This window comes from Podarcis filfolensis, assembly GCF_964270895.1.
Source record: "Podarcis filfolensis genome assembly, chromosome: 7".
Taxonomy (NCBI): domain Eukaryota; kingdom Metazoa; phylum Chordata; class Lepidosauria; order Squamata; family Lacertidae; genus Podarcis; species Podarcis filfolensis.
In genome coordinates, this window is record NC_139603.1 from 3,505,976 (window position 1) to 3,532,902 (window position 26,927).

The 26,927-nt window shown below is 43.4% G+C and overlaps 1 protein-coding gene across 4 annotated transcripts; it reads left to right on the forward strand.

Moving 5' to 3' along the window:
* The first annotated feature begins 1,440 nt into the window (after window positions 1-1,440).
* On the forward strand, window positions 1,441-26,927 carry UBE2D2 (ubiquitin conjugating enzyme E2 D2). Of its 4 annotated transcripts, none has more exons than XM_083624515.1 (7): window positions 1,441-1,993; window positions 18,041-18,104; window positions 19,057-19,088; window positions 19,169-19,246; window positions 19,336-19,441; window positions 24,138-24,231; window positions 25,568-26,927. In XM_083624515.1, the coding sequence occupies exons 1-7, from the start codon at window positions 1,970-1,972 to the stop codon at window positions 25,611-25,613; spliced, it is 444 nt and encodes a 147-aa protein (XP_083480641.1). In that variant the 5' UTR covers window positions 1,441-1,969; the 3' UTR covers window positions 25,614-26,927. The 4 variants fall into 4 exon arrangements, with proteins under 4 accessions (XP_083480641.1, XP_083480643.1, XP_083480642.1 ...); XM_083624517.1 differs by having other exon boundaries at window positions 1,772-1,993; window positions 24,180-24,231; XM_083624516.1 differs by lacking the exon at window positions 1,441-1,993 and adding an exon at window positions 2,552-2,578.

The window sequence follows — 26,927 nt, forward strand, 5'->3', positions numbered from 1 at the left end:
AAACGCTTATCTAGCTTAGCGTCCTATTTTCTATAGTGGCCAACAGTGGGGCTATTGTGTTCATACAACATAACTGGTGTTCAACTTCAGAGGCTTATCAGCTCTGATAATGAAAATACCAGTATGCTGCTTGTGCCAGTGCAATGGCAACTACCTTAACTAGATCCTAGGATTCAGCAACCTATGAAACACATTCATGAGGATTTTTTATTTAGCTTTTTAAAAACTGACTCGCTCTCAAGAGTCCTTTACTTCCAGGTACTTTTTTCCCCAGGAACTGCTCTCACTCTAAAGAAAAGGTTCCATGGATTGCAGTGCTATATCACAGAACTGTAGAGCTGGAAGGGACCAGCCTTTCTCAACCTTGGGTCCCCAGATGTTTTTGGCCTACAACTCCCATCATCCCTGACCACTGGTCCTGTGAGCTAGGGATCATGGGAGTTGTAGGCCAAAAACATCTGGGGACCCAAGGCTGAGAAAGGCTGATAGTCCAACCCTGACATATGTCCTGTTAGTGCACAATATCACCATTAAAGAATCAGATATAATGAAATGGTTAGAATTCTAATTTTGAATGTTTGTTTCAACTTTAAATACCAGCTCATCTTCTACACTGAGATATCTGAAGAAGAGCTGGCACGTGCACAGAGGTTTCAAGTCTGAGGAGAACTTGACACATATCTGTTCATGAGGGGATCAAAAAAGCTGTGAAGCATATTGCAATGCATTAACTGCCTTGAATGTCAACAAATCACTAAATATAAGCCCAGTGTGCACATTGACTGTGCTGAACTGGCTGAACAAAGCAATGCTTAAAAATGGTGTCTGGCATCTTCTTTCTTGGAAAACTCTTGAAGACAGCCCAAATTACACAAGACAATAATTTAAAGTTCAAAAAACACTACTTAAGGGTCGTCATCATATCCGTTTTCAAGGAAGCAAAAGAAAGCGCAGCTTTGCAAGTGCCAATGATACGTGAGCAGGTGGAGAGGCTGAAATACACTTGCAATAGCGCTTTCCTCCTAATAATAGCTCATTCTACAATTGTGTGTAGTTAATCCGGTTCACCGTCCGCTCCACTCCTTTTATTTTTAAACAAAGAGGTTTCCCCTAAGTCAGGCATGTCCAGAGTCTGTTTCAGGGGCCTAATCCGGCCCGCCGGTCAGTTTAATCCGGCCCCTGTGGCAGTTTATTTCCTGAGGTAAAGTCCTAAAAAAACCTCAACAACTTTGGTTGGCCCGCCACTTCATCAAATCTGGCCCTCTTTGAAACTGATTTAAGGTGGGCGGGGGAGGGGGGTCCCACAAGCGCCAGTGAACCGAGAGAGGAAGGCCGTTCCAGGCGGCGACACCGGATGCTCTTCCCCCGCCTCCTCCTCCTCCTCCACGTCCTTCCGGCAGTCCACTTCCGGGAGCCTCTTCCGACAAGTCTCTTCTCGCGATAACAGCGTGAAACTTCGCCTGCTGAGCGCCTCCCGAGGGAGGAATCCCCGCCGACCTGCTCCTTGTCTCTCCTCCCCGCGCCGCCCAGCTGCCCGCTTCCGCCGCCTCCTCCCGGCCAGCCTGTCACGCCGTTTCCCGCCCGCATTACTCCTAGCCCACCCGAGTCAAAGGGCGCATGCGCCGCTGGGCTCCGCACAGCGGAGGAATCCCGTTGACCTCCGACGCTGCAGGCGTCATAAAAGAACTCCGTGCGGGTGATGCGGCCGGGGCAGCCGCTTGCCTGAAGGGGCGGGAGTCGGGGCGCGCACGCGCGCGGGGGGCGGGGGAAGGCCGAGGCCGGCAGGGCTGCGAGGAAGGAGGAGAGAGCGGCCGGCCTTCGACGCGGCCCCCTCGCGCGCCCCCGCCTGGCCCGCTTCCGCCGAGCCGCCCTCCGCGCTCCCTCCGCGCCCGGAAAGTAGTCCCCCTCCTTCCTCCCTCCCTCCCTCCTCCCTCCTCGCGCGCCGCCCTCAACAGGCTCCGCCGCCGCGATGGCGCTGAAGAGAATCCACAAGGTAAGGCGCCAGCGCGGCCGGGAGGCGGCCCGGAAGACCCCGCTCATCCCCGGGCCCGGGTTCCCTCCCGCCCTCGGCAGGGCCGCGCCAAGCCGGGTTGGGAGGCCTGGGCGGCCGTGAGGGGCTCCGCTGCCTCCGCTCTGCTGGGCCTGCCCCGGCCGGCCGGCCTCCCGCGCTCTCGGGGCAGCTTCCCGCCGCGTTCGGGCCGCGGCATCCAGGCCGGCCGGGGAGGGGGCGCTTCGTTCCCAGCGCCTGCCGGGATCGGTGCCTCCGCTCGCCTCTCGAACGAGCCTCTCTTTGTTCGGAGGCGCCCCGATCCTTTTCTCCTCCTCCCTTTCCCCGAGCTTCTGCCGTCCTTGCGGCCTCCCCGGAGGCAGCGCAGCGCCATCCATAGCTTTCCCTGCCGTCCTCCTCCGGTGCAGTTTTGATGCTACTCTTGCAAAACAAACACCAGTCTGGTGGCCATCCCTGGGAGAGGCGCCTCGAAGCAGGATCCCGGCCCCGGCTTGAAGGCCCTTGAGGGGAACAAACGTGCGAACCCCGCTTAGACTAGGATGTGCTAAAATCAGCCGCATGTGGCTACAGGTGTGTGTGCCCCCTCCCAAGTAGCTCCCTGGGCTGCAGGTGCTCCCTTTGGCTCCGTAGAAATCCTGTACCGCAGTAGGTAATGGAGGTGGGGGCCAAAGCCTAATTTCTTTCCTTTCAAAATCCGTGGAGTGAGTTACTCCGTTGAGTTTTATGTGGACGGAGAGAAAACGTCTGCCCGCAGTGAGCTGAGCCGGTGGCGGTGTCGCACACTGGCTTTGGCCGTCTTCATTCCCAGGGCCATGCTGCTCACTTCTCCTGCTACAGCTACACCTATATCCTCAGTCACTCCTTCTAGTGCCTATGTCTCAGGTGCTACAGAATTCTTTGCTTCACCTGCAGAAACGTGGCTGAAAGGTTCATTTTGTTTCTGGAAGGAACATTCAAGCTGCAGTTCAGGCTGCATTGAACTGGGTTGGATTTACTGCCAAGTAAACATGAGTAGGACTTACTTATATTACTTTTTGGACCCTTATTTTTCAACTGGTTAACATTAGCCAGTATTCTATTTGGGAGTAAAACCAGTCAAAGACAAAGGTGAGGAAGTCAGTATGAAAATCTCCTTCTTGTGCACATAGCTTTTAAGAAGACCTGAAACCTTTGTGGATAAATTCCTTTTCTCCAGGCCTACTGAGGTCACTAGTTCTAAAAACATGGACATTATGTAAGGGCTCTTGTGTTTCAATTGTTATTAGGGCTAAGGCATAGTTTTGACATTTCGTATTATTTGGTTGGTATCAGGAGATGTGAATAATACGGGAAACTTGATGGTATTGCCTGACAATATTGATCATGAGGTCAAACATTGCTGGCTGGTGGTACCTAATATCACGTGTGTATGCACATGCACATATAAGGGAAGGGTTAGCTTCCAGCTAGTTCCTGCAGCAGCAGTATAGGTGGTGGCTTCATTTGCCTCCACTTAAAATCCTCCCATAGGAGATTCCTGGTGCTTTTTGGTTGCTATGGTTGACAGGTAATAGTCCCAGGTGATTTAGCAGTAGCATAAATTATGCTGTCTTTTATAGTAACATACGTGGACTATGGTATAGACTTTGTAACAGTATGCCTTTTGCATCAAACAGTAACGTTTAAGATTTATGAAAATGGAATTTGTCTGTTGTGTGTCGTCATGTTTTATATACAGTACAGTATATACTCCAAATGTTTTGGGTTGGTCAGTTACAGAATTCAAAAATGTTAGCAGTATATATGAGTATTCAGCTTCTTGTTAAGGTGCCATATGCAGTGTTAGAAACACAAGATCTATAAGCCAGGCGCCAAATGGATCCTTAAATCAAGGTTACAGTCGCCAAAATGGAATTTCTAGTTGCCATTTTGGGGCAAGACTGCTTTAAATGATGCACTGACTGATTGATTCTCAGTTAAAGATCTGGCTAGTTCAGATGACAACCTTGAGGTTTGAGAACTTGAAAGAAGAAAAGTCACTTGATCCAGGACAGTCCACATATATGTTCTCCTGTTCCAACTTATTTTTCTTAATGGAGAGTGCACCTGCTCAGGCCGCAACAGAAAAAGCATTTGGGTTCCAGAAATTCATTTCGATTGTACAGATAAAATATAACTGATAGAATTCGACAGGATGGGGTATTAGTGTGTGAAAACAGTCCAGCTCCAATGATCCCCAGATGGTGGAGATGTCAGGTGCCATCCTGGCTCCCAGGCACCCTGGTAACAAGTGATCAAATGCCAGGTCCAAAATGCACCTGGCTAATTTTGAACATTGTACCATGGGTGTCCATGGGAGACGTGTGTGTGGTTACCCCCCTCCCCAATCATTCATGATGTCCAGAGCCCCAGCTTACATTTTTTAAAAAGCTTCTAGTATTTGTAGAACCTAAGATATGAGACAAAATGTTCAGGCATTATTCTTCTCATTTTCTTGTGAGAAACTAGCTTGCAGATTCTGCTTTCAGTGTCTGTCTTTGCCATTGCCTCCCTGAAAAATTCCTGCAGGTGCCTATGCTTCTTTTTCTCTTTTATGAACTTTACTAATTCACTGTATTGGTAGAGGTGAAGAATCTCTTGCATATAAATAGATTAAAGTAGACGAGCTGCAATATTGGTCCTTTGGAAGTTTGCTGAATTCAGCTGGGATGCAGGACATCATTTTTAATGTGCATTTAGGTTTTGTATAGTACTTGGGGTTGGGTCATCATCTGGTGAATCAGTCTGACATTGGCTGCTGACTGATTCTTGACTGAGAAATTAAAAATGAGGCTGTAAGGAGATATATTAACTGTATTGTGAAAATTGCATTATCCTTTGGGAGGAAGGGTGGGATCTAAATTTAATAATGAAAATTAATGAAAATTAATATCCTCATGCACCAAAGGCACCTTGCTCACCACCTTTACAGTAACTGTGGACATGCACACTCATTTAGGAATCTGCACCTCTGTTTTGCAACTCTCTTTTGCCATCTCCCATCCCAGTTATGCCCACATGGTTTGGTTTCTCCTGTTGGCCATGTGCTTCTAACTGCAGTCATCTCTGAACTGGGAGAGAGGTCAGGAGGAGACATGAATCATGCACATAAGTAGTCACTGTAGGGCCATGCCACTTAGTATTTGGCAGCCAACTAAGATTTGCCATTGTGTTTGACATGAAGCAGCAGCCAATAATGACAGAGTGTCTGTTGATACATACATTTCTGAATATGGACAACAACCGTTTTAGGCATGTCCAACTGACATGCAACCGTGCATCTGTGCATTGCACCCACTCCAGAAGTGGCTGGAAAAGGGGGTAGGGTGGAGCAGGCTCACAACCTATTATCAATTCAGTCTTAGTCACACATTCAAATTGTGACTGCAAAAAACCCACTAGATAAAGCTCAAAACTGGCAGATACATTTTCAGCATAAGAAAGTACACAAGCTTAACTGCTGACTTTCAATGTGTATGTGTGTGTGTTTCGATGTGCATTGTTTTTAAAAACCTGTTACTAAGGCTAAGAAAAGCCTAGATACCCATGAAGTTAACTGCCTGCAGAGCTGGCCTGTTCATGAGGCAGACTGAAGCGGTTGCTTTACACAGCGGAATCCAGGGGGTGCCTCTGCAGGCACTCCCCCCTCTGTCACCACCAGCAGAGAAGCAAAGAGAAGTAGCTGCCGCGGCTTCTGGATTCCAGCAAGATCTCACCAGAACCCTGCAAAATGGCATGCAGGCCTCCAAAGTTCTTAACACGACCTTCCCGAGACTTTGCTTGCCTGCTTTGCTTGCCAGGATCTTGGTATGGTCATGCAAGGCCACTGTGCTATCTCATAGGAACATCACAAGATCTTTCAGGAAACTGCAGCCATGCAACCCTGGAAGGTGAAGCTTTGGTGGGGGCAGCAAGGGGAAGGGCACCTGTGCAGGGTGGCACCTTCCTGTTTTGCCTCAGATGGCAAAATGGGCTGGGTCAGCCCCAATTGGATGTTTTGTGTGTGCTCAGCCTAACCTAATCTATGTTGCAGGGCTGTTTTGAAAGTAAAATGGCTGGACAGAAAGAACCATGAGTATGTAATGCATCTATTACATATACTTGGAATAAAGTAAAAGCCATACATGAAATCCTGAGTTATTCTAGTCTTTCTCTTCCCTCATTTTGCAAATCTCTCATAAGTTTGCTTTCAAACTCCCTTCAAATATCATGATGGTGCAAAAATGCTGTGCATTCCATCAGATATATACAGGTTCCAGCAAATTCAGTTGCCAAAGCCTCTGAAGACTGGTGGAGCAGCTTTCCTCCCAGGTTTGAAGAACTTTGAAGTGGGTGTAGGCTGTTGCTGAGATTGTTTGGCAGCTGTGTTGACAAAACTTCTGCAGAGCTTTGACCACATGAGGCTACTGGAAACAACTTCCTTTCTCTCTTGGATGGTGGAACTGGCAAGTGTCGTCACCATTGCCTGCAACATGGAGTGCCTTTAGACTCTGACACCCAGCAGTACAATCTTCCCAGCAAGAAAAGGGATGGTGGTCACAGCTCTATTGTTTGGCTTTGCCAGCAAGAACTTCGAAAACTTTGGCTCTTAGAGATGTAGAAAACGAGTCTGAAAGTCACTGTCCCCTTTAAAATACACCCAATCAGGGCTCCTCCACCCTTTCCCACTCACTGCTTACATGCATTTAAAAGGTTAAATAGGTGATTATACATGCACGTGCCCTGTCATCATCATCATCATCATTATATTTATTTATACTCTACCTTTTCCTCGGTCCAGACTCAAGGCAGCTTATAGATAAAATCAGGGGCCACTAAAAACAGCAGTTTACAGGCAGCAACCACTTTACATGCGTCCAGTTGACACGTTGATTACGCACATGCTTGTTACTGCTGACCTGGAAGTGGTCCGGAAATGGGATGGGCTCATGCATGTTCCACAGGGGGGTCAGGAACAACCAAATGGTTGCCGCCTGTATCTGCCACTTGTCAGATTCATAAATATTTTATATCTGTATTGGCAGTCAGATTCAAAGCATTGCCTAAGAAGCAGTTTTCAGACATCACCTTCCATATGAACTTTCAAAGCCTCCATGAACTGGGCCAAATTTCTCCTGCCCATCTTTTCCCATACTGAATACGAAAATATTATGTACAGGCAACCCCGATTTACATGTAAGTCTGATCTTTATGCCCTGCTAAGCCCCCTTTTCTGGCCACTTCTGGGTTGCAGCAATATATGTGTGCCATGATCGCACGTGCATTGAACTAGCGTAAAATGGTTGTTGCCTGTACTATTTTCATAGAATCATAGAATTGTAGAGTTGAAAGGGACCCTGAGGGTCATCTAGCTCAACCCCCTGCAATGCAGGAATCTCAACTAAAGCATCCATGACTGATGGCCATCCAACCTCTGCTTATAAACCTCCCAGGAAGTAGAGTCCACAACCTCCCGAGGGTCTTACTGTCAGAAAGTTCTTACTGTTCTTACTGTCAGAAAGTTTTTCCTGATATTTAGTCGTTTCTTTTAACTAGAAGCCATTGATTTGAGTCCTTACCCTCCAAAGCAGGAGAAAACAAACTTGTTCCCTTTGCCATGTGACAGCCTTTAAGATATTTCAATATGGTTATCATATCTCCTTTCAATCTTGTGTTTTCCAGGCTAAACATACCCAGCTCCTTCAAGTGCTCCTCCAGACCCTTTATCATCTTGATTGCCCTCCTCTGCACACATTCCAGCCTGACAACATCCTTCTTAAATTGTGGTGCCCAGAATTGGACATAGACAGAATAGAGGGGTTCTATTACTTCCCTTGATCTGGACACTATACTTCTGTTAATGCAGCCTAGAATAACATTAGCTTTTTTGCGGCTGCATCACACTGTTGACTCATGTTAAGCTTGTGGTCTACCAACACCCCAGATCCTTTTCGTATGTACTGCTAGTAAGCCAGGTTTCTGCTATCTTATATTTGTGCACCTGGTTATTCCTGCCTAAGAGCAGAACCTTACATTTGTCCCTGTTGACATTCATTTTGTGAGCTTGGGTCCATTTCTCCAATCTGTTAAGATAATTTTGAATTCTGATTCTGTCTTCTGCAGCATTAGCCATCCCTCCCAGTTTGGTGTCACCTGCAAATTTGATGAGCGTCCTCACAATTGCTTCATCCAAGTCGTTTATGAAGACATTGAATGACAACAGGATCAGGACAGAATCCCACTACAGTGGTACCTCGGGTTAAGTACTTAATTCTTTCCGGAGGTCCGTTCTTAACCTGAAACTGTTCTTAACCTGAAGCACTACTTTAGCTAATGGGGCCTCCAGCTGCCAACACACGATTTCTGTTCTCATCCTGAAGCAAAGTTCTTAACCCAAGGTACTATTTCTGGGTTAGCAGAGTCTGTAACCTGAAGCGTCTGTAACCCGAGGTACCACTGTATTAGACTAGTGGAGTGTGAAGTTCAGTTGCTGGAGTTGCCGACCAACTTGCCTGCCCAGGAGATAGTTTAAAAAGAAGCTTCAACATAGTTTCTGAATCTTGAAGTTCCCTATGTGTGTTTATGCCTTGCCTTGATAACAAATGGTAAACAACCTTTTTCCTACTGAGATTTGCAAGTGATATTCAGACAGGATACTATGGTACAAATCTGACAAGGAATTTCTTTGCTTTTAGCATACAGGTTCCTTTCTGGAGTGGGAGGACAATATTACCAAAGTGTAATAATTTTTCTTGGCAATTGAAGAGGACATTGATACGAATTCCTGTTGGTTGACAAAGTTCATCTAAAGCAAGCTTCCTCAAACTTGGCCCTCCAGATGTTTTGAGACTACAATTCCCATCATCCCTGACCACTGGTCCTGCTAGCTAGGGATAATGGGAGTTGTAGGCCAAAAACATCTGGAGGGCCGAGATTGAGAAAGCCTGATCTAGAGTAGTCATGTACTAACCTTAGCTTTAACAATTAAGGCTGCTCTAATTTTTATGTAAACTCTTACCTAGAGTATATGGTGATACTTCTGTTTGTTATTTAAATGATACTAGTTTTGTCATTAATTTGCAATAAATGCTTCTCTGAGAGCCAGTGTGGTGTAGTGGTTAAGAGCGATAGACTCATAATCTGGGGAACCGGGTTCGCGTTTCCGCTCCTCCACCTGCAGCTGCTGGGTGACCTTGGGCCAGTCACACTTCTCTGAAGTCTCTCAGCCCCACTCACCTCACAGAGTGTTTGTTGTGGGGGAGGAAGGGAAAGGAGAATGTTAGCCGCTTAGGGTAGTGATAAAGCGGGATATCAAATCCAGACTTCTTCTTCTCCTCAGGAATGAGCAGTACAGATGATAGTTTGTAAGCTAGCTGTCCATCTGAATTATTTCCTTGTCATTACTGCTAATTGACAAGACAAGCCTTGGAAAAAGTTGTCTCAAACTGTAAGAGAGAAAAGTTTAAATAACAAGGAATGCTTCTCATAAGAGGCCACCAAATGATGCTCAGCCTGTTTGCATAAGTGTAGGTGTCAGAAATCCATTGCCTAAGGCAGTGCCTGTGAAAAGGACACCCAGCAGCATGCTCCGTATTCAGATTTTCTCATTAGAACCTAGTGGATCAGCTGGTAAAGTAACCAGTGGCAAAGACCACAGACTCAGGCTTGTAACTGAAATTAATCAATTGGTTTATTGTTAGTCAAAATTGCATTTAAAGAAAAATGCTTCCCCTATAAAATAATATTGGAAAAATGCATTGCAGTGTTGGTGAAAGCAACTTAACTTGTCCTCTTCCTTTGTTTCCCTGCACCCCTACTCAGGTTTGGGAGTAGGAGGAGAGAGAGAAAATTATGTTGCTCTTGAGGAAGTTGTTCTGCATGCACAGTTGGCTAAAACTCTTAGAAACAAATACAATCGTATTAGTTAACAGGCTTTTTGCTCCCTGTGAGAGTAATACAAAAGGTTTGCTCATTCAGTGCAATTGTATATTTAATGGGCTTCTGTCTTTAGGATTGTCCATTCAGAGTCCTACCTAGTGTGAGTACTTGTAGAGCTCTGTGGGTTGATAAAGACTGATCAGATATTGTGCTAATCCATAATCTGGGCTACACAAATGAGTTTAGAGGATGCTCCCTGATCCTCCATTACAACTCCATTGTTGTTTTATTGGTTAGTTTACATGGTTTTATTATTTTACTGGTTTCTTTATTGATTATTTATTTATTGTTCTTTGTGATTGGTGTAAAATTACACTACTGTACTTTGCAGCCTCCATTGCATCCTTACTATGCCGTCTGGTGGAGCCTTGCAGAACCAACGGTAGCTCGCTGTGACTTTTTTGCTAAGCGTTTTGGGGATAAAATCACTTGTATCCATCGGGACCTTGACTCTACTGTTATAGCGGTTAAACATTGAGAGATGTCCAGAGCACTGTCTAATCCTGTTTTGTTAAATGAATTTCAGATATTTCGGCTTGAGGATTTTGACACGGTGCATGGATCGGTGTGAGTGACTACCTGTGCTCTGGACCCTTGCCCCTCTTGGCTGATAAAATCCAGCAGGGAGGAGACAGCTGCATGGGCTAGAGAGGTGGTCAGTGCCTCTTTAAGAGAGGGGGTGGTTCCTGCTTGTTTGAAGGAGGCAGTGATAAGGCTGCTTCATAAGAAGCCTAGACCCTGAGAACCTCAGTAATTACCAGCCATTTGCCAACCTTTCCTTTCTTGGGCTAGGTTCTTGAGCAGGTGGTCACTGACCAGATCCAGATGCTCTTGGAGGAGTCTGATTTTCTAGATCCATTTCAATTGTGGTTTCAGCCTGGCCTTGGCACAGAAGCTACCTTGGTTGCCTTATATGATAATCTGTGTTTTGATACCACTGAATCCTCCTGGAGGCTATCTAAGTTGAGGGTGGGTGGCACTGCTCTGCAGTGGTTCCTGTCCTACTTGGATGGTCCTTTTCAGTTGCTGATGCTTGGGGACTGTTTTTCAGCATCATGAAGCCTTCAATATGGTGTCCCTCAGGGCTCAATTATATACCCCATGTTGTTTAGTATCTGTATGAAGCCTCTGAGTGGACCCATCCAGAATTTTGGCATGCATTGGCAGTAGTACAGTGGTACCTCTGGTTAAGAACTTAATTCGTTCCGGAGGTCCGTACTTAACCTGAAACTGTTCTTAACCTGAGGTACCACTTTAGGTAATGGGGCCTCCTGCTGCTGCCACGCCACCGCCGCGCAATTTCTGTTCTCATCCTGAAGCAAAGTTCTTAACCCTAGGTACTACTTCCGGGTTAGTGGAATCTGTAACTTGAAGCGTTTGTAACCTGAAGCGTTTTTAACCTGAAACTGTTCTTAACCTGAGGTACCACTTTAGGTAATGGGGCCTCCTGCTGCTGCCACGCCACCGCTGCACAATTTCTGTTCTCATCCTGAAGCAAAGTTCTTAACCCTAGGTACTACTTCCGGGTTAGTGGAATCTGTAACTTGAAGCGTTTGTAACCTGAAGCGTTTTTAACCTGAAACTGTTCTTAACCTGAGGTACCACTTTAGGTAATGGGGCCTCCTGCTGCTGCCACGCCACCGCTGCACAATTTCTGTTCTCATCCTGAAGCAAAGTTCTTAACCCTAGGTACTACTTCCGGGTTAGTGGAATCTGTAACTTGAAGCGTTTGTAACCTGAAGCGTTTTTAACCCAAGGTACCACTGTATGCCGAAGACACAAAGCTCTGTTTTCGCCTTTACATCTGCAGGTGTGGCAGTGGATGTGCTGGACCAGTGTCTTGCCTTGGTAATGAGCTGGATGAGAGCCAATAAACTGAAGCTCAGACAGTATAAGACAGAGACAATGATAGTGAGTGGTTCCCTGGACCATATTTCCCAACCGGGGGCCATATGCCCCCCCCCCCGGATATTCCAAGAGGACCACAGGTGAAAGATGTGTAAATGGGCCACAGCACAAGGCTAGGGGCCACAGGGGGAAGTGAGAAGTGAAGAGATAATTTTTAAAAATTTAAAATATCCTGACTAACCGCTGGCTGGCCAACCGCTTGGCCAATCACAAGTGGGTAAGGGGGTGCTCCTTTTTCCCACGTGTGTTTCCTTGGAGCAGTCCTGGTTTGTTTCTGGCAGGAGAGGGTGATTGCTGAGGCTCCCATTTTGACCAGTAGAGCCCATGATCCAGACCCCCAGGTCAGGTAAGTGCAGTGGTGGGGTAGCAATGGGTAGGGCTGCTGGGCCCGGTGGCAGCCTGGGTCTAACTCTGCAAGGCACAGGGTGCAGTCCACCCCAGCCCCTAGCAGATCAGGGCCTTTGGATGTTGCTGAGGGGTTGTCTGGTGTTGCTGACTTGCATCTAGTAAATAACTAAGTGTCTATTCAGAAGAAAGCTGCGCTAGCTTCAGTGGGCCTTACTCCCAGGTATGCATGGCTATAGTGCTTTGTAGACAGGGCTCCTCCGGATAACAAAATCTTTTTGCACCAGGTCAGCGAGGACCACTTGCTTTTTAAAATTCTCCCATATATACAGAACCCCCTGTGCGCCTTTTGGACTGTATCTGTAGGTTTCCCTCTCTGTGTCAATTAACTTGGGTCAAATAAGTGTTGCTTACTTTTTATAATACATGGGAGATGGATTTCCCTCAGGAGGTTCTGGACTCTCCTTCCTTGGAGGTTTCTAAGCAAAGGTGGGATGGCCGTCTGTCATGGATGCTTTAGCTGAGTTTCATTGCAGGGGGTTGCACTAGAAAGAACCCTTGGGGTCTCTTCCAGCTCCATGATTTTATGTTTTTTTCTGCTTCAACAATATTTCATTATGTTCCTATCATTTTATGTAATTATATTTTGTATAAATTATAAAAATTATAAAGAAGCATGTTCTATATACAAATAAAACATTTAAGTAGCTACCGTTCTACCAGTAGGATGGGGGGTATGGGTGTAGCCAGGACTTTTGTTAGGGGGGGCAGGCTTTTGTTAGGAGGGGGGCAGAACCTCAGATTTGTATTGATTATTACCGTATTTTTTGACCCCAAAATGAGGTTCAAATACACGGGTATTGTCTTATACACGGGTAGTGCTATTGGGGGGCTGTGCTCTGGCTAGAGCGGCCACGCGCTCTGCCCCAACAGGCTGCTGCAGGTAGCCACTTCCCTGGAGATGGCACAACTGCTGGAGACCTGCAGCAGCCCGTCGGGGCAGAGCGCGTGGCCGCTCTAGCTGGAGCATAGCCGCAGAGGGGCTGCACCGGCTTCTCACGACTGGAAGCCCAACCGGCTCAGGCCCAGAGAGAGCGCAAAACAGCCAGCCACCGCCTTGCCAGGCACTCTCCTCCTTAAAGGGACAGTGCCCCACCTGTCCTGGGCAGGGCAAAGGAGCCTGCTTATAGCCACTGTACCGTTCAGGCTTGTGCCTTCCTTCCAAACTTTCGCCTCTGCAGGGAGCGCTTGCAAATCACCGAGGGTCTCTGTCAGGGGACGCGGAGAGCCGAGTCAATGAATCTCTCCCCACCACAACCTTTTGGTTCCCCATGTGTCGTAGAAACTACCTATCATATCCCCGCCAGATCGCCGCCAGCGTGATTAATGGTGGCGATCAGGCAGCTGCAGCGCGAGTGGATGTGTGCTATGTTCTGGCGGGTGAGTGATTTTCGGGATTTGCCTCCCCCCCAAATTGATCGGCCAATGCCAAAAATCGCTCACCCGCCAGAATGAAGTGCGAGCCTGAGTTTTTAAGTGGCAAATGGCCGCTTGATTTGGGAGGGGGGGAGGAATGCCGAAAATCGCTCACTTGAGCCCGAGATTGTAAGGGGTGGGAGTGGTTGTGTGCTGCGTTCTGGTGGGTGAGTGATTTTCGGCATTCCCCCCAATAATTCTCGCCAAAAGCTTAATCCCCCTATTTTCTAAATTTTGAGGCCTCCGTCTATTTCTTATAGACGGGGAAATACAGCGCTTATTGGTGGCATCTGTCCCCCGCCCCCCTTGGCTACACCCATGGGGGGACTACAGGAAGGAAAGAAGGTTGAGAGCTCCTAGAGAATGTTCTCTGACACTGATGGACTCTTCAGAACCCGAATCTTTTTAAATCTCAAAAAATAAAAGTAAAATCTTTGAGAGAAGAATCCAGGTGGATACTTCCGTTGTTTTCTTTGGGCTTCCTATTTAGACGCTTGAGGTAGGAACACTTCTTTGTGAGATTGTTTGCTTTTCTAATTAAAAGCTAAAGGTCGCATTTAAACTGGCAGAGAAAGAACCGTTAAACAAATGCTCAGTGTGCTTTACAAGTTGAATCTTTACAGGTTTACTCAGAAGTACCGTTGAATGCTTGGCTGCTTGCTTCCAGTTAAGTACGCGTAGGAATCAGTATGTGATGGGGCAGCTGAAATGGCAGTGTTTCATAATTAGAATACAAAAGAACTCTTCTATCCACCTCCCTTTTACCCTCTAACTTATTGTTGAAATAACTTGTTATAGTATTATTAGGTGGAATTTACATGCATTGTTCGTTTGTTAAGTGCTATATCTTCTCAGGTTTTGGATTTTCTCTCTAGGTGACATTTCCTTAGAGGCATATGATTGTGATTGGCTCAGATCGTTTGTTATGGAAATGGTTAAGCAATCCATAATTGTGAGAGTCTTAAATGAAGGAGCTTAATGCCTAATGCCTAAAATCTGGTTTTCATGATCTCTGTTCTCGTAATAAAATTTATTGGACAGAAGAATTAAACAAACATACATAAAACCCAAATTCAGTATCAGTGTTGATGAATTCGTATGATATTGTTGTGGAACTAGACTTCATAGCTGCTTACTAGAAGCTTCTGCTTAATTACCAGGCTCAGCCATAATTTGTAGACCCTTGACATATAGGGTGTAGATCTAGGTTTCTGTTCAATGTAGCTTTTATAATCAGACTGCAAATCTACTACTTCCTTAAATTTTAAATATGCCCACAAAACTCCATAGAAGAGTAATATATTCCCCAGAAATCTTTAATGGTTTAGTTGAAGCAGAGGCGCCGAGCTCCGCACAGCATTGGGGTGGCTCATCGCATGTGCATGACATCACACATGCAACACGCTTGTTGGGAGGAGGTTGCGAGGCCCAGGGAGGGCTTCTGCCACCATGGGTAAACCCAATGTGGCCCTCCACTGCCATGGGGAGACGAAAGGGGGCCCTCTGCAGCCACAGGGAAGGATGCTATCAGACATTATGACATATCGAAATATCATTATGTTTAGCTGGTGATATATTGCGATATTGAAAACCAGATGTCAGCCAGCCCTACGTACATGTATAAATGCGTCTTCCTGGAGTAAAATATAACAGAATAAACAAGACTTCAAACCAAGTGGTTTCAGCTTGTCTGAACCAGCATTCATATATAATTGTAGAGTCGGAAGGGACCTTGAGGATCATCTAGCTCAACCCCCCGCGAAGTAGAAATATGCAGCTGTCCCATAGGGGGATCAAACCTGCAACCTTGGTGTTATCAGCACCACGCTCTAACCACTGAGCTAGGTCTTTCTCTGGCTTTGATTTGTATGGACAAGCTGTGGCTTGTTGTACAGGGTTCAGTGGTGAGTTGAGACTCAGCCTTACCTCAGCTCTTGTGTTGATCAGTTTGTATTGTGCTCCAGTTTAGTGTTAGAAACTGAGATATGAAAGTTGGGAGCTAGATGGCACCTTAAACCTAGGTTATGGGTGCAACAATGGAATGTCTAGGCATGCTTTTTTAATAACAAGAATACAAAGCTGAAAATGAATGAACTGCAGCTAAAATATTATGTTCATTTTTCACATGGTCTAGTCCTTCCCCTGCCCCCCTAATGTTCTTAAAAGGGTCTCTTCTCCAGTCTTCAGAAAGTAGCTGGAAGTGGGGAGGCAGAAAAAGGTCCTTCTTTCCTTCCACTCTGCAATTTTAATCTGAAATCTTAGGTGCTCAGAAACTGCTTGTGCTAATGAAATTCCCTGTTGCAAAATGAGCCTAGGACAATGGGAGTTTCGAATACTTCTCCAGTTATTTTATTGTCATATTGATGAGAATACACAAGTTAACTATTTTACTAACTTTTTGGTGAATCTGATATGTACAAATATATTTCCACTAAAGACAGGCTGAAAAGGAAAAAAAGGGCATGTAAAATGTGATATATTGCCGTAATCTTTTTAGTAAAATTGGTCACTAGCATCATCATTTCTTGACCAATCTAGTTGGGATATACTTAAGGTTGGGTGAGCACTAGTTCTAAGAAGGACTGAACCAAGGCCTGCAACTGGCCAAACTTGCATGTCGGCAAATACTATATTTTTAGGGCGGTTCACAAAAATGAAACGTCGTGTGCAACAATGTTTTCAGACTTGTTTAATGTGTAAGTTCGTTTTTTTTCAGAATTTTGTTTGATACAGATTTTGTTGTAGTAATCATGAAACGAATTACTAACAAGAATTATTTCAAAGCATTAATTCTATCATGCAACAGCAAGTTACCACTCTTCTTTGGAAAACTTTTTAAAAGGAAAGCCTGACTAGCTTTTCAGATACTGTTTAATTGAATAACTTTTTGAAGAAATGCCTGAAGTAACTGATATTATACTTTGAAGTCTTGTTTATTCTGTTATACTTTACTCCATGAAGACTCATTTATCCTAAATAGAACCCAATAAGCCCAACATGTATGTACAGAATATGTTTTTTTTAATGTGGTCCCGTTGAGATACCAGGATGAAATTTTGCTGGAAGCTCTTAGAAATATGAAATAATTAATACAATTTGGGGTGAATTTTTAAATCATTTTTTAATTGCTTTAAAAAAAATTATGTAACTTGACTTTAAAATTTAAAATAAGTCCATCATGTACCATATCATATTAAAGCCCAAGTTCTGAAGAGATTGGTATTTTTAGTTTTGAAATCTCTCAATTCTGGGCTGAGGTTTTAAGGTTTTTGTGAAGTCCAGCAAGGCCAAAATTGTCAATTTTTTGAAATTTCAAACCCTCATAACTCAGAAACAAGATGAGATAAGATTTTTTTTATAAATTTAAACTTACTTCTGAACATTCAACAAGTGTACAAAATTTTAAGAAAATTGGATGACATAAGGCAAAAGATCCATTAAAAATTGGACCAATTTATATGGAATGACCCAAAGGTTTTCCACAATGTATGTTACGAGTATTGATAATATCAGATTAAATTATATATCTTTTTCATTATCACAAATGTAAAAGATAATTGGAAATGTATTTGGAAGGAAAATCACATGAATTGTGTGTGTGACTCTTAATAATCTAAAGAGAAGTAAGTGAAGTAGCCATCCATTATGTTGGAAGTGTACATTGCACATTGGTACACTTAACTTCCTTTATGATGCAGTTAGCAAATGAGTCTTGGAGAAAATATCGGATAGGGAATCCAACTAATATTCTTCTATTTTTCTTGCCTGAAGCTAGAATTCAGCATAAGGTGTTAATTCCATACTTCAGTGGCCATGGCACCCTGGGGTGCCTTGAATGATGGTCAGGGGTGCCGTGAGCAGCCCTGGCCTCTGTCCCTCTTTCCTCCCCCCCTTCCTCTGATGTCCTCTCGCGTTTCTGCTGGCTCTGCAGGCAAGGAGTGACCTAACTGGCCCCACTGGGGTGCCACAGAAAGAATGTAGTTGGTCAGGGGAGCCATGGACCCAAAAAGGTTGAAAACCTCTGCCAGACATGATTGTGTGAAACATATATCTAATGCTGGAAACAAGATAAAACTAAATTGGAAGCAAATGGTCTAGCAAGTTATAGAACTGTGCCTCCTTAATGTTAACAACGTTCATTTGAAGCACTGAAAGAAAGTTGCTGTGCTTCACCAAAATCAGGTTGGTTCATATATTAGCATTTTGTTTTATAACAGAACTTAAATATAGGTATTAATGCTGATATTTTCTCAGTTTTTCATTAGCATTTAATACTAATAAAAAAGCTATAGTAGAGTGCTGTTTGCTACGACTGTTGTGTGGAAATAAAATTACTGTATTTTGAGTCAACTGTGTGTTTGTTTTTAGGAACTGAATGATCTGGCACGTGATCCTCCAGCACAGTGTTCAGCAGGGCCTGTTGGAGATGATAGTAAGTACCTATAATTCAAAAGAGCACGTCCTCAGGCAGAGAGGAAAACTGACCTGCACATATACAATTGAGGTTATGTTTTTAAAATCTTTAAACAGGCATAGTCAATTTAGAACGAGAATTACATAATCTTAATCTTCTTTTAGGATATACAATTAAACAGTGACTAAATTGGTTAAACAAATTTCACACTGGAGACTACGTGCCGAAACTTCTCCAAAGGCTACATGCCCTTTATTTCAACTTAAAATGAATTGGTGATGGTCTCACTCTTTTTAAAAGTAGCTTTTGTTTACTTGATCATATGATAGAATCTTTAATGTTTTTCTTGAACAAATTTTTGTTGTTAATTTCTTTATAACTTTTTGTTGCAGGAAATTATGCATTCAATAAATTAAGCTTATAAATTTACTTGTAAGGCTGTCTCTCCAGTAAATTACTTAATGGAAAATGAATATGTGTTAAATGAAGCATTTAGTGACTAATTTGAACAAACTTTGATAGGTCTATTACAAGAAGTAAGTTGTGTGTTGTGGTAAAGAGGCAACTCTAGCACCTTTCTAAGTAGTTATCTGTATTAAAATACTCAATACGAAAAATGCCTTTCTTCCAGATAGATTGGTGTGGAACATGAAGGGGTGAATAGAACACACATCTACTTCCACTGAACAATTAACTTAATTTGAGGCCTTGACTGTTGTTGCAGGAGTCATTCTGTACATGGCATGTTTTGTTGGGTTTCCTGCATGTTGCCCATACCCTGCTTATGTCACGACATTTGATGAAGTTGAGCGTGTAAGCCAGACAGTAAGCTTGAAATACTGACTCCCTAGTTGAGCTAAGAGTGAAATATTGGTGACAGGGATCTACTTTTGCTGCACCATATTCAAGGCATTCTATTTGCACTGATCGCTGCAAGTAAGGTCATATCTCGTTTTCCTTCCTCTTCCAGTGTTCCATTGGCAAGCGACAATAATGGGACCAGTGAGTATCTTTCAAACCTGAAATAGCATTTATAAACTTAACTTTAAACTTTCTTCTAATAGTTTTTCTTTTCTTTTCAGAATGACAGTCCTTATCAGGGTGGGGTGTTCTTCTTGACGATTCACTTCCCAACAGATTATCCCTTCAAACCACCCAAGGTGGGTTTCTTGTTTACATCCTAACTGTGCTGGTGTAGTATCTGTTTTAGTAAATAAAAGCTATATGAAAGAATGTCCTTATCTTACAGGTTGCATTTACAACAAGAATTTACCATCCAAATATCAACAGTAATGGCAGTATTTGTCTTGATATTCTACGGTCACAGTGGTCTCCCGCATTAACTATTTCAAAAGGTAAGCATCGCGGCTCTGAGCCTAAATGAATGGTAAGTGATTTCTAATGTTAATGTAAAAGGTATTGCATATTTCCCAAGGTGATGCATCTCTTTAAATGGCACACACCCTTACGGCCCAGTTTCTTGATTATACCTAATTAAGTATTTAAGGCTATGTATGGTGCATTTTACAAAAGCTTCCTCTGCCCAGCTGGGTTACTGCATTTGAGCTGGCTAGTCTGCCAATACTTAACAGTTAGGAGGACCCTTTTTCAAGCATGTACTATGGTTGAGAGGGCGAAGTAGCATCTTGACATGTGTGCAACATTCGCCAGAAGATGCCTGTATCACAGATGAAGGAGATACTTGCTGCTTTCTAAGCATAACAAAGGTCAGTGTGGAGTACTGAAGGGATACATAAAATAAGGGACAAAACAGCGTCTGGAAACTAGCAGTCAAGCAAAAGATATGACAACCAGAGGTGACGGTTTCTGGAAAATTTTGAATCTGAAAATTTTCTGATGCCCCAGGTAGATTGGGATCTGATTCGGCTTGTTTGATTTGTATTTAGTAAGCACAACACACACACACACACGTGTGTGAAAATAGGTATTGTGTGGTGGTCATTAGCCTAAATGGTTCTAAAAGAGGTTATTATGTGAATCCATAGTGTAGCTTCCTTACTAGCTAGTTACCAAAACTTATCTCCATTTTGGTGTGTGTGTGTGTTTGTTTGTTTGTAATTAAGTGGTATATAAATTGTTGAAATGAAATAAACAAATAAACAATCATCTATAAGCAGCATACAGAAACTCAATACGGTTTTTGTGGTTTAGCACTGTTGCACATAAGCTGAGGTAGAACAGATAATTGTTATGTGAGCCTCCTTGGGGAGAGTATTCTACAACTTGAGGGCTATTATTGAAAACATGAAAGTAGCTGCATAGTCAGAATATGCTTTTAGGTACATTGAGTAATGCATTGAGTAATGAGAGTAATGAGAGGGACATTGAGCATGCCCAGGCAGCTTTCCCCTTTTGCCATGGCTGCTACATGCATCTGATACCTGGAGTCTATGCCCCCCCACCCCTTTTGCTTGATGAGCCTGTGCACAAAAACTCCCAATTATCTTGTGGATACACCGCTGCCGTAAATAGCCCACCAAATTGCCGCAGCCAGTCGTCAGCAGGCCTTGCCGCAGCAACCAATCACACGCCCAATCACCGCTGCCAATCTCCTGCTGCCTGGTCTTACCATATATTCCACTGAGTGTGTTTGCAGCCTTTGTAGGCATGTTCTAGGCTTGGAACACTTCAGCTGAGTGGTGAGATGCAAGTATGTCTTTAAATCTGCCATTGAAATCATTTTAAATTAGATGGAGTTAAATTTGAAATTCAATTCAGATTTCATCCAAACTAGTTTTCCCCCTCCCCAAAGGCTATCTGCTCTGCTAGCCTCCCCTTAGAGCATGGTGCTGATAACACCAAGGTTGTAGGTTCGATCCCCAGCTGCATATTCCTGCATTGCAGGAGATTGGACTAGACCAGGCTTCCTCCACCTCAGCCCTCCAGTTGTTTTGAGATTACAGTTCCCAGCATCCCTGACCACTGGTGCTGCTAGCTAGGGTTCATGGGAGTTGTAGGCCAAAAACATCTGGAGGGCCAAGGTTGAGGAAGCCTGGACTAGATGATCCTATAAAGTAAAGGTAAAGGTACCGCTGCCCGTACGGGCCAGTCGTGACCGACTCTGGGGTTGCGCGCCCATCTCGCTTAAGAGGCCGGGGGCCAGCGCTGTCCGGAGACACTTCCGGGTCACGTGGCCAGCGTGACAAAGCTGCTCTGGCGAGCCTGCACCAGCGCAGCACACGGAAACGCCGTTTACCTTCCCGCTATAAAGCGGTACCTATTTATCTACTTGCACTTAGGGGTGCTTTCAAACTGCTAGGTGGGCAGGAGCTGGGACCGAACGACGGGAGCTCACCCCGCCGCGGGGATTCGAACCGCTGACCATGCGATCGGCAAGTCCTAGGCACTGAGGTTTTGCCCACAGCGCCACCTGCGTCACATTGCAGATGATCCTATGGGTCCCTCCTAATTCTGATCTATGATTCTGTTTGATAATCTGGTTCCCACTTCATGTAAGCAGCCCCTGACCTCATTTTGACCCAGTTTTGTCAGTCTCATTTTACATGTAAACTAATTGAATAAGTGACACATGATGTGTTCTGTTCAGCGCCTAACACTTGGTGTTAAGTATCTAGATCTTTGGAAGATGCTAGTTAAAAAGTATTTGGAAGGGGGTGAGGCAACAGCAGGTATGTTGCATAGTGGTGGTAAGGAAGATAGCCCTGTCAGTCACAATTTTAAGTCCCTTTGTGATTAATTATTTCATTTTAACTAGTGGTACATGTGTGCTGTCACTCCATCCCCAGTAACTGTTCTGTACAGGCAGAGTGTTGGTTTAAGAGGGATCTGCCAAACCACACACACTGGCCACACACAAAGTTTAAAAGGTCAGAGATTGTTTAATTAGCTAAAGGCTTGGAAGAAGAATGTTTTTGCTTGGGACCTAAAGATATGCAGTGTGGGTGTCTAGGTAGAGTGTTCCCCAAATGGGGAGCCTCTGCAGAAAAGGCCTGTTCTTCTGTTGCCATCTTCTAGACCTCCTGTGGAGGAGACACATGAAGAAGGGCCTCAGATGATGATCACAGGGTATGGGTTGGTTCGTATGGGGAGAGGTGGCTCTTGAAGTACTGCTGTCCTGAGCTGTTTAGGGCTTTATAGGTCAAAGCCAGCACTTTGAATTGGGCCAGGAAACTAATTGTCAGCCAGTGCGGTCAAGCCAGGATCGGTGTAATATGTTCAAAGCATCTTGCCCCGGTGCGCAGCCTGGCTGCTGAATTCCTGCACAAGCTGAAGTTTCCAAACTGTCCTCAGAGGCAGCCCCACATTGCAGTAATCTAACCTAGAGGTTGCTGAAGCATAGATGACAGAAGTGTGGCTTTCCCTGTCGAGATAGCTGGGCCACCAGCCAAAGCTGATGGAAAGCACAAAGCACCTCCGAGGCCACCTGAGTCTGAAGCGGCAGCCAAGGATCTAGAAGTTCCCCCAAGCTGTGCACCTGCTCCTTCAGATGGCATGTAGCCCCATCAAGAGCAGGCAACCTCCCATCCATCTGGTCTACAGAACCCCAACCACTAAGAGTGTCTCATTCTGCGTTCCACTTCTTGAGGAGTGATTTTTCCACTGCCTCTTTCAAGCAGGCAGGGAGCACCCTGGTCCTGCAGGGAGGCATTAATCACACCCCTGGTCCAGCCAGCCTTCCTTCCTCTCCCTGCTAGTTTTTATCAGCTAAGAGGGGCAAGGGTCCAAACTGTGAGCAGTCACCCTGACTGATCCAAGCACTTTTTCCACATTCTTGAGCTGAAACTTGCCAAGCTAGTGATGTGAGATGGGGAAACTATCCATAGAAGAAGCTTTCCACTTCCCAAAAAATATTGTTCCATTAAAAAAAAAAAGACGCTCTGTTCAAATCAAATATTTCTGATTGCTGGGGGGGGGGACGACTTCAAATTATGATCAGTTCAGGGCAGCCTTCTCTACCTGGTAGTTTTGAACTGTGCCCCAGGCAGCAAAGCTAGAGCTGATGGGAACAGCTGGGAATGCTTGTGGCAGTTAATACAATTATCCAATATTACAGCAAATTGTTGTGTTTGAAGCCTTTTTGGTTTCGTTGCCACATAAGAAGTTGAGTGTTATTCCTTGGCTATAGTCAAAACAAAAAATTTTTTTTTCCTTCCAGTAGCACCTTAAAGACCAACTAAGTTAGTTCTTGGTATGAGCTTTCGTGTGCATGCACACTTCTTCAGATCTGAAGAAGTGTGCATGCACACGAAAGCTCATACCAAGAACTAACTTAGTTGGTCTTTAAGGGGCTACTGGAAGGAAATTTTTTTTTTTTTGTTTTGACTATGGCAGACCAACACGGCTACCTATCTGTAACTGATCCTTGGCTATAGTTTTTCCCATTGCAGTAAGTAGCTTTCAATGTATATGAATTCTGTACAAGTGAGTCCTGTTCCATGATGGACCTTGTTTTATCAGCCATAAATAGTACCAGAAGTGTCAAGTAAGTGTCAACCTCATAGAGGAAGTATCAATGTATTTGAAAGAGAATCCCAGGAAATCTGGGATTTTTAGCCTTATACACAAACTATGGAACATCTAAACCAGCAGGGACCATCATGTTTCTAGTTTTTGTTATTCTTTATGTATTTTTAGTATAAAGGAGTCTTTGTTTTCCTTGAAAATAAAAAAGTCCTTTAGGATTGCAGGTGAGGTAGGAAGGAACATACATCCCTAGTGCCTTAAATTGGACTCTTGTGCCAATTCTGTTCTCATGCTTCCCAAGCTCCAGTATTTAAATTCCAACTGGCGATGTGGCTGCTGTTTCCCTACATTAGTCAGGAAAGGCATAGTTTCTAATTCTGCAACCAGCCCCAATGTGTAGAGTAGGGAAGATGTGTCAGATGGGAAGGTGCTTGAACCACACCCTTGTTTTTAAGCCATGTGGAAGGAGAGCAGTTTCAACCTCAGTGCTAGATTATAAAATTACAGAAAGAGGGATGGAGGCTAAATGAAGAATAGAATGAACTTGCTTCTTATCTGTATTCAGCTGTACTGAAAAATTCTAATGTAGTGTGTTCTTCCCTCCAGTACTTTTGTCCATCTGTTCTCTGTTGTGTGATCCCAATCCAGATGATCCCTTAGTGCCTGAGATTGCACGGATCTACAAAACAGATAGAGAAAAGTGAGTATGGAAGGTTTTTTTTAAAGCTGAAAACCTGAGAAGGGACAAACAGTTTGAAGACTTTGTTAACTAACTCTTTGACTAACTCTGTGCCATTGGCACTATTCTTTCTTTTTACAGGGTGTCATCTGCTTCTGTCAGCTGCCTTGTATTTTTATTTCCAGCTTTAAAGTATTTGATCTCAGTCAGTAATTAGGGTTATTTTTTCAATTGGGCTGGTTAATCCAATAAAATTTCAGTTAGCGTCCTCTGCACCTTTATACATGACTGTTTTGCAGTTGCCTCTCTTCGTCCTTACAGTTTCTGCTTTTAGGCTACAGAGGGAGAAACAACTTAAACTTCTGCCACAAGACAACCTGATTCTGGTGGTGGTAGGTGAAAAAGAAATACATGAGTGGCTTCATGAGTAGCTGTAGGGATAATAATGGACAGATACTGCTAATTGTAGTGAAAAATTCTTGAGGTTCAATTGATTTGTTTTCATTATATATTTTTCCGGTCAATTACTACTATGAATGAATAGTTCAGCTTGAGGCAATTCTATTACAACATTGAACTAAAACTTCCTTTAACAGTGTAAAAAGCATTTAGTGAAGCTTGAGCACAATGAAAGTGCACACTCTGAAATGCAGCATCTTTCAACACCCGACATCAAGATAATTGTAAAAGTGACAAGTCAGGACTAAAAACAAGAACCTGGAATTGGTTCTTAACATTTGAGCATCTAAAAGTGCAAACTTGAATAACAGGTGATTGCTGCGTAAAGTATTTCTTAAATTCTTCCAGTTATAGTTGCTGATATTAAACTGAAAATCTACTGATTTGTTCAGATGGCAAGAGCAAGTGGAAACAAACATTCAAAATTTAGAAGATATTGCAAGACTGTTGCCCATGTTGTTGTTTTAATGGTTTTCATTAATGAACTGCAAGGCTTTCTGAAGTTTTTCTTGAATATTTTGTACTGCTTAAGAACTCAAACATTTCAAATGCCTTTTAAACTCTTTGTGGCATATGAATGTGGTTACTGTTTTTGTTTGTTACTATGTATGGTATGTGTTTTTACATTGTAAGCTATCCTTTGATCCTCAGATAAAGGGCAGTAAAGAATTATTATTAATTATTGCTATTAGTATTATTATTACCATTACTTGTGTTTTTATCATTATTAACTGCATTCTGATTGCAATTTTATGGAGACTTTTTAAAGTTACTTTGCGTAGTGCTTTAGCTTGATTGGGTGCTAGAAATAACTTATGGTTAATATGATCTTAGCAAAGGGCTTCTACTCCTTGGTGCAGTTTGCACTTCAGTAATCATCCTCTTTTTATACATACAGGTACAACAGAATAGCTCGAGAATGGACTCAGAAGTATGCGATGTAATTAAAGAAATTATTGGATAACCTCTACAAATAAAGATAGGGGAACTCTGAAAGAGAAAGTCCTTTTGATTTCCATTTGACTGCTTTCTATGAGCCCACGCCTCATCTTCCCCTGTGCACATGTTTACCTGATACAGCAGTGCTGCGTGTTGTACATACTTGGAACAATGAAATACTGTATTCCATACCAACATTGACTCTTAGCAAAGAAATGTGTGTGAAAAGCCAGTTCTTCAAAGTCTAGTTGTGAGCATAAAAGCATTCCTAAAATATTTAAATTGGGCATAAACCAAAGGTAGGGGGAGGGGGCAGAGAGTAAAAGGCTTTCAGTGATTGAAAAGGAGAATTTTGTTTAAGTGGAATCCTTTTAAACTCATAACAGTTATGAAAAACGTATGTGAAGAACTTGAAGCTGTTTCTGTATTTTTATTCTGAAGGACCTACTTAGGTAAATGTATGACCAACAAGATCAAACTGTACCCACATCCTGTGTTTAAAGGTCTAAGTTTAACTGGTCAGCATTTAAATGCATTGGAGCTATTAGTGCATCAAGTGACGTTGATTTTGTTTCAGCTCCTCTCCCCCTCCCCCCTTCCCTTCATAATTTTGGTTTGTATGTGTTTTCTCAGTTAACATAGCTAATAGCTCTTATTTTCTTAAGTTTTTAACTGCTTAGGTCTTTCTGGATGTAAGGGTAAAAATTCATTTGACAGACTTGTGTATATTTAAAGACCCAAATGCTCCTTTGGAGCTTGTACGTTCAAGAATGATTAATCTGTGTAATAAACTGATTACTACAGTCATTACATATAACTGTGTGAATAGGCTTAATTTTTTTATGGGCTAAGATTTAAAGTCTATAGTTCTTGTTTTTTAGGAAGTTGCATTTGAGAATAATCAGTCTTTAAGCTTCATCGCAGAATAAACAAGTCAGTGAGACAAACTTCAAGTAGGGTGTGAAAACACCAACGTCCATGATAAACTGGAATCTAGAAATCTGAATGCCTGTATGTCAGAGCTTGACTGTTAAGCCAGATAAGCAACTTGCTGATTGAACAACATTTCAGAAAGTTCTGTTTAACATGGGACTAAACCTGTGCCTGTGTGCTGTGGCGAAGGGATTCCTTGTGTAATTTTTAAGAATGGGTGTAAAAGGGCAAGGTGGGATTTTTTTTACAGAAGCATCAGCACAGACTAACACAAAATATAGCTTTTAAAGACTGTTGCACTAAATCACTTGGAAGTGTTCACTGTACATGAAATATCTTTGTTTGGCATTCATTTGAAAAATAGTAAAAATGTAGTTTAAAGTTTA